Source organism: Tachysurus fulvidraco, chromosome 19 (genome assembly GCF_022655615.1).
Source record: "Tachysurus fulvidraco isolate hzauxx_2018 chromosome 19, HZAU_PFXX_2.0, whole genome shotgun sequence".
Classification (NCBI taxonomy): domain Eukaryota; kingdom Metazoa; phylum Chordata; class Actinopteri; order Siluriformes; family Bagridae; genus Tachysurus; species Tachysurus fulvidraco.
The window spans coordinates 16,988,859-17,006,358 of NC_062536.1; the positions used below are offsets into that span (position 1 = coordinate 16,988,859).

Sequence of the window (17,500 nt, forward strand, 5' to 3'; positions counted from 1 at the left end):
AAAACGTCTTCTTTCTCGTGGGACGTTGAGCAGGGAATGAAAGCTACCAAAGGACACAGTGGGGTCAGGGGTTGGACCGTGTGAAGCTGTTTAAACATCAAACCCTTCTCATGTGGGTCTTCAAATCTAACAGAAGTTTCCTTAGAACGTGTGGACTTTGTATTGAGTAGGTTTGAGTGTGAGCTCAGGTTTCCTGTTTTGAGACAAGGCTCATGACGGCCTGACGGCAGCGTTACGCTTAATATCGCTGTACATGAGATCGTTAAACATCTTGTCGCTCGATGGAAATCGGTGATGGAAAGGGACGTTTACGTTTCGAGGATATTTACAGGTCGTGTATCAGCGGCTTTTGAATCCTTTTTAGAGAAGCCTTTATTCTATATACACATTACAAGCACATTGGAAATGTGTGTTTCTTCATGTACCACACTTTAGGAAGTTAGTTAGTCAGGAGCTCAGGGGGCAGCTATGATGCAGCGCCTTGGACAGAGAGGCTCAAGGCCAACAGTGACAGATTGGTGGTTCTGGGACTTTGACGCCAGTCCTTACATGCAACATACCGCACTGAACCCTCATACACAGGATTTAACATCCCACATTTGTAGTTTAGCATAAACAACCGAGAAGCTGGGACTTCTGCTCGTGAGAACTGCGTGTCCAGTCGAGTAAAACAACAAACCAAAATGTGTGTGAGTATAATAGGGGGAGCAGAGGTCCTGCTGTTTCCTCAGAGGTGAGGCGGCACGCCTGGGGTGAGGGGCACGTTACTGACGACAGAATCATATTGGCTTGTTTGTATCTGCTGGCTGCCCTGCCCCTTTTGTGCCTGTCTAAAGCAATAAACATATACAAGCTTGCTTTATCCCCGGCCTATTTGCACTAAAGTGAATGGAATGATCCAGGTAGGTGCGCCTCTGTGTGTGTGTGTGTGTGTGTGTGTGTGTGGTGTGTGTGTTGTGTGTGGGATGGAAAGAGGTGGGGGTCAGTGTCGCGCTCCTGTTTGCAGGTGTGCTCATAATTTCCAGGCAGCGCTGTGTCATAGGCAACAGGGAAAAGAACGAGGGGAATAAGAAAGGACACTGCAGTAAAGTGGATGCGGTGATGAGTGCGCAGAAGAGAGAGAGGAGAGAGAGAGAGAGAGAGAGAGAGGAGAGATGAGAGATAGAGAGAGAGAGAGAAACATTCTCAAGCCCACGTCTACAACATTGTGACAAAATCATGGCTGAATAAAAGAAGATTTCTGGATGATTCCACATAGAAACTCTGGGAAATTTCTATCATTTTTAGACTTCACTGTAATCTATTATTATAACGTGAGTGGAATCTGTGTGTGTTGTAGTGCAATGTGGAGATCGTAGAAATTATTCTACAAAGTTACTGATCAGGGCACATAAGTCCAATTGTTTGTGCCCTAATCCCCCCGCTCCCCGTCCAACCCCTCCACACCACCCGCCGGTGGATTTTAAATAGTTAGGAAAAGAGTTGAACTTGGCACTCTGTTTGCCTCGCACGTTGCTGCGATCTGGCAAATGTTTCCATAACCTTAGGACAAAATGAAGAAGACGTCCTGCAGGAATATAATTTATAGAGCTGACATTTAGTGTGTGAGATTCCACAGGTTTTCCTTCATCATTCATTCTTCTTCTCGAGATGAGTGAGTCCTGAGCACTGCATGTACACACACACACACACACACACACACACACACACACACACACACACACACACACACACACACACACACACACACACATTCATTCACACTTAAGGACAATTTAGAGTCATCAATCCACCGGATTTTGGAAGAACACCTAGAACCTGAAAGGAAAAACCTAGAACCTGAAAGGAAATCCATATGAATAATTTTTTTTTTTTTAGTTTTTCCAAGACTTTTTTTCCTGCAAATTTCTCTTTATGAATAAATACGACAGACGTACATTTAGTTTGTTTTTTAATCCTTTCTATGCAAACATTAAACAAATGTTATATGACCATGAAATATGCTCACAAATACTGGCACATATGTACAATTATCTTCATTCAGAATCTATTGGGGTGTGCAAACTTTTACACTCACAAATTTACATGTCGGGGCAAAAGTCTGCGCACCCCGATGGATTCTGAACGGAAAGGATTGCACGCATGTTCCTCTATTTTAGGTTAAATACAAAAATTTCCTGCACACAAAATGCACTCACAATCTGATGGGGTGCACAAACTTTGCCTTCAACTGTACAGTGTTATACTTATAAGTGAAAAGTTTGCGCACCATAGTAGAGGTTTAAAAAACGAGATCGATCTGTATATATATATATACACACCGTACAATCAAAACCCAAACGTCCGCACTCACCTGTAGAGTACTGTTGAAATGAGTGCAAAAGTTTGCACACCCCGATGGATTTGGAATGGAAACGATTCGCCTTTGTACATTACCTCTGTTCCGAAAAATATTACATATATGTATAGAGAACAATCATTTGAAATCCATTGGGGTGCGTAAACATTTGCACACATCTACTGAGAGACTGCTGTCGGCTATTAATACGGTGTAATGGTCCGTTATCTGTAGTTAATTCCACACAGTATAGTTTAATATAATTTTGCTTGTTCATGCCGGCAGGATATCTGACTGCAGCAGACGTCCGACCGGTTCGAGCCGGTCAGCGATCCAGCGGTCTAAAAATATTACATTTATTAATTTAAAAAACGATTAGCCGTTTAGTTTTAGTGAAACGTGTGCATGCTAACTAATTATCTGGCACTGACTGTTAGTCACGTTAGCGTTCTGGGGCGAAATGTTTGCTTTAATGGCCTGGAAGACAGCAACATATTTCACTCTGAAGATGAAAACAGGCTGAGTCTGTTGTTTTGCAGAAGCTAAAGATGGAGCTCTTTTCTCCCCCCCCCCCCGCTGTGAGGAGAACATTAGATTCAGCAAAAAACCAAAAAAATATCCACAAAAAAAAAAACAACAAAAAGGGATAAGAACACCCAAAATCCCACAAAAAACCAAATAACTAACTAAACCCAAAAAAAAAAAAAAAAAAACGTAAACAAAAAAAAAAAATAAAAACAAAAATAAATAACCCTAAAAATAAACCACAAACACACAAAAACAGCAAAAAAAACATAACAAAATAAATAAAAAATACACAAAAATAACAAATAAATTCCGCTGATTTTTGTCTGTGGTTCCCCGCTGTTTTCTGCCTTCCCGGACACAATGAAAACAAAACCAAAATAAAAAAAATCAAAACAAATCCCCCTTCCTCAAAAAAAAAAATACCCAAAAAAACACAACACCAAATCAACAACCAAAACTAACCATCAACAAATAAAACAGAAAAAAATTTCCCTGACCTACGAAACCAATTCCATAACATTAGCTAATAAAATCCCCAAAAAACCTGGAAGGAGGAGGGGAATGTGGAATAGAGGGGGTCCTTTCTCCCTCCCTACTCCCCTCTCCCCCCCCTCTGCGCGAGAGGATGATAGGGGGGTAGGTTTTTGGCCGGGAGCGGGGGCGTTTTAGGGAGGTTACGGTAGGGCCCGTGGCGCCACCCCCCCCCCCTACCCCGCGTGGGTCAAAGGCCCACTCCGTCCCCCCCCTTCTTTCCCCCCCCCTTTTTCCCTGTTTGGGCGCGTTTTTGGTCATTGGTTCGAAGGGGTCTAAGGTGATTCTGGATGTATAGGAAAGTAGGGGTTTCGTGAGCGGTATGGGGGGGGTTGGTTTGACGTAGTAAAAGGAAGCATAGCGCACAGACGCAAACGATAGTACCGCCCCACGATATAAAAAAGACAGACCAGCAAACAGCGCAGCATTTATTGATTAGGGCTGATGGAGAGCAGGACAAAGGGTGTTGTTTGTAAGAAAAGTATATTAAAAATGATCATTCCTGCTAATAATGTGTGTTAATGTTGTAAGATAAGAACGATTGCATTTATTAAGGTTGTTTTTGGTTTTACATCTAGTCAGGTTTTGTTACTGTGGGGCCCTCACAAATCAGCCAATGATGAAACTGGGACAGGAAAAAGGACCAGGAAAATTAGTAGGGCCATAAAAACTAAGCAAATGGACGTGATCATCCTTCTTTCTGAGGACAGGGGAAATTAGGGCCATTAAATTTTTGGGCCATTCATTTAAATAAAAATTTTTAAAAACTGAGCAAGAGGCAAATTCGTTTTAGGGCCGCATAAAACTGAGCAAACATGGAAAGTTCATCCTAAATGATGTTAGGTTTATACATCTTTTTCCCTTTTCCTATTTTTTATTCTTATAAACAGAAATCATAATAATGAATACCTTATTTTTATAAAAAGGGACTCAACATCTCTATCCTCTCTCTCTCCTCTAGATCTATCTACGATATGCTCATCTCAGATTCTAGCTCTCTATCACACACACCATCGCTCTCTCTGTAGCCACGTATCCTCTCTACGTGTACGATAGACTTATCTATCTATGTATCATAGAGTCTATCTCTATGTCTCTCTCTGTCTGCGTAGTCTCTGTCTACTATGTGGTATCTCTATATCTATCTCTGACTTCAGATCTCTCTCCTCTATCTCTAGCATATCTATTCAACACATACACACAACACTCTCATCTCGTGTACTATCTCTCTAGCACACTCTCTCGCTCTCTCTCTCTATCTCTCTCTCTCTTCTCTCTATCTCTCTCTCTCTCTCTCTCTCTCACACACACACAGACTCTCTCTCGATGTCGCATCTCTCTAGCCACTCTCTCTCTCTGTCTCTCTCTCTCTCTCTCAGTCGGTCTCTACTCTTACTCACACTCTCTCTCTCTGGTCTATCTCTATGTCCTCTCTCTCTCTCTCTATCTCTCTATATCTCTCTCTGTCTCTATCTACTCTCAGTTGTGTCTCTCTTCTCACACACCACTCCTTCTATCTCTGTCTCTCGATGTATCTCATCTATCTCTATCATATCTCTGGTTCTCTCTATATCTCTCTCTCTCTCTCTCTCTCTCTCTCTCTCTCTCTCTCTCTCTCTCTCTCTCTCACACACACACACTCTCTCTCTGTGTCTCTCTCTCTAGCCACTCTCTCTCTCTGTCTCTCTCTCTCTCTCTCAGTGTCTCTCTCTCACACTCTCTCTCTCTGTCTCTCTCTCTCTCTCTCTCTCTCTCTCTCTCTCTCTCTCTCTCTCAGTGTCTCTCTCTCACACACTCTCTCTCTGTCTCTCTCTGTCTCTCTGTCTCTCTCTCTCTGTCTCTCTCTCCCTCTCTCTCCCTCTCTCTCTTCCTCTCTCTCTCCCCCCCCTCTTCCCCTCTCCCCCTCTCTTTCTCTCTCTCCCCTTGACTCTTACACTAGAAGAATCGAAATAAATTGATAGGGTTGAAATTAATTTCGAGCCAGACCTTATTGATTCTGTTCGTACGTCGTCATAGCGACGGGTGAGTTGACAAGTGCAAGTGTGTGTGTGTGTGTGTGTGTGTGTGTGTGTGTGTGTGTGTGTGTGTGTGTGATTCACTCACCAGTTGCTTTTCCATGTGTGCCGTACGTGAGGGTCGTGGATGCTGTGCTTGTCAGCTTGCTCGTCCAGGAAGTCAAACATGTACTTAATGGCGAGGGGGAGCGCGCTTCCTCTGTGTGCCGTGCTGAAGATGGTCTCAAAGAGGTCGTCTACAAACTTCTGCAGCGTGCCCTGTGAAGCCACAACCACAGCAAAGCACTTTTATTAAACCGTGAAATGTTGTCTGAAGCAGGGATCGATCACGTGTGTACCGAAAATCAGACTCACGTGCAGGATGAAATATATAAATAAATAAAAACACGACTGAGGAAACAAACAGGACAGAAACGTAACTATGACACTGGAGCCTGAACAGACCCTACTGCTCGAACATGATGTCATGACATGACGGGCAGAACATCAGGGTAACCGGGAAACAGGTGAAATGGCGGAAATACAAAAATACTGGGGCGTGGCACAACAATATGGGGACAATAAGGACAAACTAAGCAGGCTATGATGAAACACCCCCTCTAGTGGTCAGACAGGGAACTGTCCCAGTAGCTCCTGACAAACTCGTTTATTTATTTACTTATTTATTCATATAGACTCTGTAGACACATATAAAACATATGAGCATATACAGTACAAGCATTATAATGCGTTATACCATGTATCTGTGAGGTATACAGTACAATACCCTGTACACATGACAGCATGATCACCAGCTTACAGAAGCATTATAAAATCCGCCATAGTCTTCTGTTATAATGCATTATAACACAAGCTTCAGTATACTTTACCATCTGTTTCGCAAGCCATAATGCATTATAACATTCACCTCAATGGATTCTCAAAATGTGACTCCATTCCATACTTTTTACTGAAAGTATTTCAACTAAAAATAGAGCCTCACGACAGGTCATTACAGGTTATAACTACAGGTCAAAGTGCAAGACTTAAGCCCCCATGTTAGGCATGTAATTATAGCGATATGGCAAACATTATTAAGTGATATTATGATAGTGTTAGCTGCTTATGCTTATGCATTTCTTATGCATTATGAATGCAGACATCATAGAAGGTTTGAGGTTTATATAATCATTTATTTAGAATCTTTGGCATTACGTTATGTAACCTGACATTAGGTCCCATTTAAGATATAATGCATTATGAGTACAGGAAGAAGTTATTAAGAGCGTTATGAGATGTAGTGATGTCACTCTCTCCAGGGATTTGATTTTTTTTTTTTTGCACACATCACCTTTAATACCATCAAGGAACAGGTGGCAAATCTGCCTAAGCCTCTTTATGCAGCTGGATTACAGCCTACGCTGCTCCAATGACCTGTAATTTCATTTAATGTTGTCAACTTTGTAGGACACGTGACGAAGATCTAGAGGAATCTAATCCACTTACGTGAAGCAAAAGGATGTGACGCTGTAAAAAACAACAACAACAACAACAAAAAAAACCCCAAAGGGAGCGAGGATGGGGTAAAGAGGGAAGAGAGAAAATAAAAAAGGAAATGAAATCAGAAAGCTTAGCTTACGAGTAGCGAAAATCCTACTTTGCTAGAGAAAGGACTGGGAATAAGCAAAACATCATAATAAAAAAAACAACCTTGTTCATTGACCATCTCAGCAGTTATTCTGCTGCATCCTACATTCCTGACAGCTTATCTTTTCCCTACCAAGACCAAAATACTTATTTCCCACTTTCCACATTAAAGGCTTCTGACAAACTGTGATGACTGACATCATCATTACTCGACGGGGAGCCGGTGTGGATATTTGCTTCCACTTTAAAGATACTTTAAAAAAAAAAAAAAAATGAGCATGCTAATCAGAGCCGGACAGGCGGATGTGCAAAAAAGTGACCTGGTGACAATTTTTCAATTTCTCTTTTCAATTATACGGTTTAAATACATACAAAGAAGTAAAAATAAATAAATAAATAGAGAGAGAGAGAGAGAGAGAGAGAGAGAGAGAGAGAGAGAGAGAGGGAAAGTATGAAAGCGAGAGACATACACAGCAAGGAAAGGATTAAAGAGGTAGGGGGTAAATAAACGTGTGGAAAGACTTAAGCGAGCGATATTAACTCTCTACGCTTCTTTATTTAGGACCGAATACGTAGCGCTCGAGGAAGACTGAAGGTGTTTAGTGGAGGAGTGAGAAAGAAAACAGTCAATTATAGCACTGTCATACCAATCATTTTTTTTTTCCAACGGAGAGAACTGGTGGCATAATAAACTTGTTATTAAACAAAAAACAATCCATCTGAGCGATGAGACGCGGCCCACACGCTGGGCAGGGAATCAGACGGGCGCTGGTGATTTGTCTGGCATTCAGAGAAATGTATGTGTTGGATTCGAGTGAGTTTCGCCGAGGTGCTTATTGGCACAAGGAACATGAGAATGACAGATGATGGAGCCACACACACACACACACACACACACACACACACACACACACACACACACAACATGCGCGCGCGCGTCGCGCGGGTCGCGAGCGCGCGAGTCGCGCGCAGCTGCGCACACGCGCGCGCGAGCGCATCGCGCGTCGCGCGCGAGCGGCGCGCTCGCGTCGCCCACGACACACACACACACACAACAACAAACACAAAAACACACACACCACACACAAACACACCAAACACAAACAAAACACAACACCGCGCGCGCGTGCGACTCGTATAGCGAGGCCCGCTGCGCGCGCGCGCGTCGCTCTCGCTCTGCTCTCTCTACTCTCTCGCTACACTCACTCACTCACACACACACACAACAACACCCACAAACACACACAAAATCACACACAACAGGCTCGTCGCTCTCCCGCGCGCGCTCGCAACGCGCCGTGCGCGCGCGATCGCGCGCGCGCGCGGGGCGCTCGCGCGCGCACGCACACACAAACACAAACACCACACACACAACACACACACACACACAGGTCGCGCTCGCTCTCCCTGCTCTCTCTCTCGCTCTCTCTCTCTCGCTCTCGCGCTCGCGCTCACACTCACGCCACGCACACTACACCACAAAAAACAAAACAAAAACAAACTACACACACACACAACACAAACACAAAACACAAAACAAATTATCGCTATCTCTCTCTCTTCGCTTTCATATCTCTCTCTCTCTCTCCCTCTCTCCCTTTCTCTCTCTCTCTCTCTCTCTCTCTCTCTCTCTCTCACACACACACACACTCTCTCTCTCTCTCTCTCTTTCTCTCTCTCCCTTTCTCACACACTCTCTCTCTCTCTTTGTCACAGCAAACAAGAAAAATCCTCCTCCTCCTCCTCCTCCTCCTCCTCCTCCTCCTCCTGTTTCCTGCACACTATCGATCATATCAAGTGTTTAAAAATAAAAAGGATTTCTAGCTAATTATCTCGCATCTATTCCATTTAGTACAGACTTGGGAAACGAGTTAAAGATTTACATTAAATGGCAGAAAGACTCTGAAATCTAATATCTGTAACGTTTCTCAGTATGGAAACCGTTCCGCTATGTGCTGGGGATTGAATTCTATAAATTCTATTCGATTATAGAATTATTTCAGTATAATAAGAAGGATCGGGGGAAAAGCTATTACACACCCACATGGAGACATTAACCTTCCTCCAGATAGCAAAAATTATGATCACGAGAAATTCTGATTAAAAAAAACATCACTGTCCTTTCTGCCCTTTTGTGTATTTATACTCGTCTACTTTTCCTTTCCCTACCAAGGGTATTAAAAAAAAGAGTAGAGTAAATAATCCAGCTCATGTGATTGCTCGGTGACGATAAAGACGAGAATATCAGAAAATATCAGTGCCGATCAGAGATCAAATCTAAAGGCTTATTGTTGCTGTGACACAAATCCTTTCTGCTAAGTACTCTTATTTTGAAATTCTGGCTCCTGCTTGACTTGACTCCTGCCTGATTCAAATTCTTACTCATTACTCAGTGGATTTATTACTCAGTTCACTGTATATGTTTTTCCTGTTTGACTATTTATCATTCATTCATTTTCTACCGCTTATACGAACTACCACGGGTTACGGGGAGCTTGTGCCTATCTCAGGCATCATCGGGCAGGATACACCCTGGACGGAGTGCCACTCACACACTCACACACTACAGACATTTTTCCAGAGATGCCAATCAACCTACCATGCATGTCTTTGGACCGGGGGAGGAAACCGGAGTACCCGGAGGAAACCCCCGAGGCACGGCGAGAACATGCAAACTCCACACACACAAGGCGGAGGCGGGAATCGAACCCCCAACCCTGGAGGTGTGAGGCTTAACCAACTATTTATCAATTAATATAATTTCTAAATTATTTGCTATTAAACCTTTTCTCTGTGCTTGCTTTCAGTCCCTACAGTTTTTTATTTATTTATTTTTTTTGTGAATGTTGTGGATAAAAAAAAGTTTGCTGCTTTTTTTTATTGTACATTTAATTTTATTTTAACTTTAACTTTTTAATATGTTTTTTTTTTGGTTTTTTTCCTGTTTCCTGTTTGAACTATTTATCAATTAATATAATTTCTAAATAATTTGCTATTAAGCATTTTCTCTGGACTTTTTCTCAGTCCCTCCAGGTTTTTTTTTTTTTTTTTTATGTTGTGGAACAGTTTGATTTTGCTGCTTTTAGAATTTTTTTTTTTTAAATTTCCGAAGCATTTACTTGAATCGGTGAAGCTGCTAGCATGTGATTCTGCTTTTAAAGACACACACAATAATGACTTTCTATAATAGTCATGTTCTGATTGGCTGCATGAATCTACAGTCGGGGCTTGAAAGAAATCAGCCCCAGGATCGCACCTTGCTTCTTTATACTGTTCCGGTTCCACCGATTTATACGATTCAAGAAAATTCCATAATAAACCGTTTCTGAATATTTGTTAACAAAAGAAAAATTAGGAAAAAAAAACCACATATTGATGTTTTGATGATCGTCAACAGAGCGCTCAGCTCCGCTAGCTGCTTTCAATCTCTCTGAAATGAGCAGAAATGATGAAAATCTGTGATTTAAAAATAATGCAGAATGCCAAAGCTGGAAATTACTCCACAAACCGAATTTATCCCTCGCTGATTTATCGCTGTTTTGTCAGTATGATGAAATGATAAGTGAATAGCAAGAGAAAAAAAAAACAATTTCATTGATTGTTCAGATCTTTCATTGCTAGAGAGAAAAAGCTCACCTTGGTAGCCAGAAGCCTGGTCAGGTAAATCTCAGAGACCATCTTGCTGCCACGGTCGCCCTCCTTCTGGTCTCCGTGCTCGTGGTTCTTCACCAGGTGCCAGACTTTCACTCCGCTCTCTAGGTCAGGAGTGATCATGGGTGTACGGGAGCGCAGGCTGTCTGGGCTGCCTGTGTATTTAATCATGTTTTCTGGAGGAAAAAGCAAAAGAAAATAAAAAAAAATCCCAGATGGCAAGAAAGGGTCATCTATCTATCTATCTATCTATCTATCTATCTATCTATCTATCTATCTATCTATCTATCTATCTATCTATTTATTTATTTATATTATTTTAAACCGGGGAGCTTGGTGGTTCGAATCCAGGCACACACCAGGGTTGAAGATTGGATATGAATGTTTTAGAACGTACGGCTACTTAATTTTTCATCATGTCTTCTCTGCTCGCCCTGGCGGACGACCAATAGAACAGGTGTCGAGGCAGATGAAATTTTTATGGCTCCACCAGTGGCAGGGGTGAGCATGACATTTAAACAAAAAAAAGACAGGGAGCTAAGGGAATGTTTGCGCAGCGTGAAAAGAACTGATCAGCAAAAACGCCTGATCTGGTAAAGAAAAAAAAAGGAACACACACACACACACACACACACACACACACACACACACACACACACACACACACACACACACACACACACACACACACACACACACAGAGCTTTCACCATGTTAGATACAGCAGAAATCAATTTCTCAAGAGAGAATGATTCTGCTGAGAGACAGCAAAACTGTTCCTGACCAGCGGAGGGAAAAGACAAAGAAGCCGAGAAAGAAAGAAAAGAAAGAAAGATGGAGGACAATCAGGACACACGGAAAAGAAGGAGAAGATGCGTATGTAATTAAAATGAAGGGGTTAATATTGACACTTATGTAACGGGATAAAAAAAAGACCATCAATTCTATATTGTTGCCATGTTTTTAATCCAGGAAGTTATTGGCATCATTTTCCTGGCAGGGTTTTTGAAGGTCTGGCGTGGGCTTGAGATGTGTTGTGTAGTTTGCTAATGCTAAGAACAGAAGATCTGCATGTCCTTTAAAAATGTTCATTTGTCAGATAAATACAAATTAAAGGACTCCATTAGGATTTGGTTTGGCATCAGAGAGTATAGTAGAGTATGTTAGATTATACTATTTTATAGAATATGTACTGTAGTGTAATATAGTATAGTAGGTATGGTAAAGAATAGCATAGAGCAAAACAGTACATCACACAGCACAGCAGCATAGCATAGTATAGCATAGTATAGCATAGTATAGCATAGTATAGTATAGTATAGCATAGTATAGCATAGTATAGCATAGTATAGTATAGTATAGTATAGTATAGTATGGTATAGCATAGTATAGCATAGTATAGTATAGTATAGTATAGTATAGTATAGTATAGTATAGTATAGTATAGTATAGTAGAGTATAGCATAGTATAGTATAGTATAGTATAGTATAGTATAGTAGAGTATAGCATAGTATAGTATAGCATAGTATAGTATAGTATAGTATAGTATAGTATAGTAGAGTATAGCATAGTATAGTATAGCATAGTATAGTATAGTATAGCATAGTATAGCATAGTATAGCATAGTATAGCATAGTATAGTATAGTATAGTATAGTATAGCATAGTATAGCATAGTATAGCATAGTTTAGCATAGTATAGTATAGTATAGTATAGTATAGCATAGTATAGCATAGTATAGTATAGTATAGTATAGTATAGTATAGTATAGTATAGTATAGTATAGTATAGTATAGCATAGTATAGCATAGTATAGTATAGTATAGTATAGCATAGTATAGTATAGTATAGCATAGTTTAGCATAGTATAGTATAGTATAGTATAGTATCGCATAGTATAGCATAGTATAGCATAGTATAGTATAGCATAGTATAGCATAGTGTAGTATCGTATAGCATAGTATAGCATAGTATAGTATAGCATAGCATAGTATAGTATAGTATAGTATAGTATAGTATAGCATAGTATAGTATAGCATAGTATAGCATAGTATAGCATAGTATAGCATAGTATAGTACAGAATAATGTAGTGTACAAACCCTAGTATAGTATAATGTAGTATAATATAGCATAAACAGTTGGATTTTATAAAATAGTATAGACCTTTAATAGCCAGAACACTGTCTGTATAGTGTAGTGTAGAGTAGCGTAGTGTATCCTAGTGTAGAGTAGTGTAATGTAGTGTAGTGTAGTGTAGTGTAGTGTAGTGTAGTGTAGTGTAGCATAGTGTAATGTAGTGTAATGTAGTGTAGTGTAATGTAGTGTAGCGCAGTGTAATGTACTGTAGTGTAGTGTAGTGTAGTGTAATGTAATGTAGTGTAGAGTAGTGTAATGTAGTGTAGTGTAGTGTAGTGTAGTGTAGCGTAGTGTAATGTAGTGTAATGTAGTGTAGTGTAGTGTAGTGTAGTGTAATGTAGTGTAGTGTAGTGTAGTGTAGCGTAGTGTAGTGTAGTGTAGCGTAGTGTAATGTAGTGTAGTGTAGTGTAGTGTAGTGTAGTGTAGCGTAGTGTAATGTAGTGTAATGTAGTGTAGTGTAGTGTAGTGTAGTGTAGTGTAATGTAGTGTAGCGCAGTGTAATGTAGTGTAGTGTAGTGTAGTGTAGTGTAGTGTAGTGTAATGTAGTGTAGCGCAGTGTAATGTAGTGTAGTGTAGTGTAGTGTAGTGTAATGTAGTGTAGCGCAGTGTAATGTAGTGTAATGTAGTGTAGTGTAGTGTAGTGTAGTGTAGTGTAATGTAGTGTAGCGCAGTGTAATGTAGTGTAGTGTAGTGTAGTGTAGTGTAATGTAGTGTAGCGCAGTGTAATGTAGTGTAGAGTAGTGTAGCGTAGTGTAATGTAGTGTAGTGTAGTGTAATGTAGTGTAGTGTAGTGTAGTGTAGCCTAGTGTAGAGTGGTGTAGTGTAGTGTAGTGTAGCCTAGGGTAGAGCAGTGTAATGTAGTGTAATGTAGTGTAGCGTAGTGTAATGTAGTGTAGCGTAGTGTACTGTAATGTAGCGTAGTGTAGAATAGTGTAATGTAGTGTAGCGTAGTGTAATGTAGTGTAGTGTAGTGTGGTGTAGCGTAGTGTAATGTAGTGTAGTGTAGTGTAGTGTAATGTAGTGTAGCGTAGTGTAATGTAGTGTAATGTAGCGTAGTGTAATGTAGTGTAGTGTAGTGTAGTGTAATGTAGTATAATGTAGTGTAGTGTAGTGTAGTGTAGCCTAGTGTAGAGTAGTGTAATGTAGTGTAGCGTAGTGTAATGTAGTGTAGCGTAGTGTAGCGTAGTGTACTGTAATGTAGCGTAGTGTAGAATAGTGTAATGTAGTGTAGCGTAGTGTAATGTAGTGTAGTGTAGTGTAGTGTAATGTAGTGTAGCGTAGTGTGGTGTAGCGTAGTGTAATGTAGTGTAGCGTAGTGTAGTGTAGTGTAGTGTGGTGTAGCGTAGTGTAATGTAGTGTAGTGTAGTGTACTGTAATGTAGTGTAGCGTAGTGTAATGTAGTGTAATCTAGTGTAGCGTAGTGTAATGTAGTGTAGTGTAGTGTAGCGCAGTGTAGTGTAATGTAATGTAATGTAGTGTAGAGTAGTGTAATGTAGTGTAATGTAGTGTAGCATAGTGTAGCGTAGTGTAATGTAGTGTAGAGTAGTGTAATGTAGTGTAGCGTAGTGTAGCGTAGTGTAATGTAGTGTAGAGTAGTGTAATGTAGTGTAATGTAGTGTAGCGTAGTGTAATGTAGTGTAGTGTAGTGTAATGTAGTGTAATGTAGTGTAGTGTAGTGTAATGTAGTATAGCGTAGTGTAATGTAGTGTAGTGTAGTGTAGCGTAGTGTAATGTAGTGTAGCGTAGTGTAGTGTAGTGTAATGTAGTGTAGAGTAGTGTAATGTAATATAGCGTAGTGTAATGTAGTGTAGTGTAGTGTGGTGTAGCGTAGTGTAATGTAGTGTAGTGTAGTGTAGTGTAATGTAGTGTAGCGTAGTGTAGCGTAGTGTAATGTAGTGTAGTGTAGTGTAGAGTAGTGTAATATAGTGTAGCGTAGTGTAATGTAGTCTAGTGTAGTGTAGCATAGTGTAATCTAGTGTAGCGTAGTGTAATGTAGTGTAGTGTAGTGTAGCGTAGTGTAGTGTAATGTAATGTAATGTAGTGTAGAGTAGTGTAATGTAGTGTAATGTAGTGTAGCATAGTGTAGCGTAGTGTAATGTAGTGTAGAGTAGTGTAATGTAGTGTAGCGTAGTGTAGCGTAGTGTAATGTAGTGTAGAGTAGTGTAATGTAGTGTAATGTAGTGTAGCGTAGTGTAATGTAGTGTAGTGTAGTGTAATGTAGTGTAATGTAGTGTAGTGTAGTGTAATGTAGTATAGCGTAGTGTAATGTAGTGTAGTGTAGTGTAGCGTAGTGTAATGTAGTGTAGCGTAGTGTAGTGTAGTGTAATGTAGTGTAGAGTAGTGTAATGTAGTATAGCGTAGTGTAATGTAGTGTAGTGTAGTGTAGCGTAGTGTAATGTAGTGTAGTGTAGTGTAGCGTAGTGTAATGTAGTGTAGTGTAATGTAGTGTAGCGTAGTGTAGCGTGGTGTAATGTAGTGTAGTGTATTGTAGCGTAGTGTAATGTAGTGTAGCGCAGTGTAATGTAGTGTAGTGTAGTGTAGTGTAGTGTAGTGTAGTGTAGTGTAATGTAGTGTAGCGTAGTGTAATGTAGTGTAGTGTAGCGTAGTGTAATGTAGTGTAGCGTAGTGTAGCGTAGTGCAGCGACAGTGTAATATAGTGTAGTGTTGTGTAGCGTAGTGTAATGTAGTGTAGTGTAATGTAGTGTAGCGTAGTGTAATGTAGTGTAGTGTAGCGTAGTGTAATGTAGTGTAGCGTAGTGTAGCGTAGTGCAGCGACAGTGTAATATAGTGTAGTGTAGTGTAGTGTAGTGTAATGTAGTGTAGCATAGTGTAATGTAGTGTAGTGTAGCGTAGTGTAATGTAGTGTAGCGTAGTGCAGCGACAGTGTAATATAGTGTAGTGTTGTGTAGCGTAGTGTAATGTAGTGTAGCGTAGTGTAATTTAGTGTAGCGACAGTGTAATATAGTGTAGTGTAGCGTAGTGTAGTGTAGTGTAGCTTAGTGTAGCGTAGTGTAGTGTAGTGTAGCGTAGTGTAGCGTAGTGTAATGTAGTGCAGCGTAGCGTAGTGTACTGTAGCGTAGTGTAATGTAGTGTAGTGTAATGTAGTGTAGTGTAGTGTAGCGTTGTATAATGTAGTGTAGCGTAGCATAGCGTAGTGTAGTGTAGTGTAGTGTAGTGTAGTGTAATGTAGTGTAGCGTAGTGTAATGTAGTACAATATGCTGTGGTACAGTGCAGTATAGTTTAGTGTAGATTTTAGTATTGTTTAGTGACGTGACGTGAATTGACGTGACGTGACATACAGCTAAGTACGGTGACCCATACTCAGAATTTGTTCTTTGCATTTAACCCATCCAAAGTGCACACACAGCAGTGAACACACACACACCGTGAACACACACCCGGAGCAGTGGGCAGCCATTTATGCTGCGGCACCCGGGGAGCAGTTGGGGGGGTCGGTGCCGTGCTCAAGGGCACCTCAGTCGTGGTATATCCGGCCCGAGACTCAAACCCACAACCTTAGTGTTAGGAGTCAAACTCTCTATCCATTAGGCCACGACTTCCCCCATAGCATAGAAGAGACCCACAGACCCTGTGCCCAAAATGCAACAGGGTAATGCAGCTGCATGCACCTACAGTATAAATCCCTGAAACAAGGCTGCTCTACACGCAGCCATCAGCCTCATGCTGGTAAAATGCATGCAGGGGTTTGGATGCTGAAGGAAGGCAGAATAATTATGTCATGTCTTTTTTTCTTGGTTTTGTGTCTTTTGTCCTCTGTTAGTTCAAAGACCATCTCCAGTTCATCTCATTTTAAAAAAAGCTCCTTTCTTTTGAAATTAATTTAAAAAAGGTACTAAAAAGATGTGCAGCATCCACTCCCTCACTTTCCCTTCTCACCTCCCGGAACATCTCTGCCACACATGCAGCCTCTCTGCCTTCATTTAGGGCTAATTTGGAGCCGGGGGTGAAAGACTATGGAGATGAGATGTTGTTAATGCTCTATTTGATGTGTGTTGCAGAGTGCTCACGTTGCCCCGGCCCTTTGATCTTCTACTTTATCGGATCCAATAGCATGCTGGACGATACGAGTCGGACGGCTACGTCTCAGGAGGGAAGTCAAGTGCAAACAGACTCATTTTTCCCTCTTGTCTGCTTTTGTGTGATGCCGACCCTCTTCATGTAAAGCTCTCTCAGGTTCTTGCTTGTCTGGCTAGTTATCGATAAGAGACGCTTCTCATTTCACTCAGTCTGCTCTAACCTTTCTATGGAATTGTTCCCTTTTGTAAAAAATCCCCATGTTGTCAGAAGCATGCGTCCAATGGCAGACATACAAATAACACAAATTGACACAAATTATGCGCAGGATGCATACCGTATTTGCTAGCGGATGTCCTGGAGACGGTGGAGTTGTTGACGGAGTTGTAGGCTGTGACCTGCTTTGGTACGATGGCCACCAGTGCGTTATCCGACACCTGCGGAAATTTAAGGAACTTATTGTTTATTACAGTTATTGTTTATGAGCAGTAGCAATTACTAGACTATTTAATCACATACAAACATTATAGCAATGCTATCGACTTCCTATGACTGCACGTCCCCATGTATTTTATTGCTCTTATATTACACCAATTTGCCATTTTAATACGTAACAACAAAAGAAGTTCCTGTTATT

General features: G+C 40.9%; 1 protein-coding gene across 1 annotated transcript in view; it reads right to left on the minus strand.

The window, feature by feature from the left end:
* Positions 1-17,500, minus strand: part of plxna4 (plexin A4) — a 157,882-nt gene that overhangs the window by 10,514 nt on the left and 129,868 nt on the right. The window contains exons 25-27 of the mRNA XM_047803726.1: positions 17,201-17,300; positions 10,675-10,865; positions 5,501-5,670 (exon numbers count right to left, since the gene is read on the minus strand). Coding sequence (XP_047659682.1) covers positions 5,501-5,670; positions 10,675-10,865; positions 17,201-17,300 — 461 coding nt within the window. The remainder of the gene's footprint in view (positions 1-5,500; positions 5,671-10,674; positions 10,866-17,200; positions 17,301-17,500) is intronic.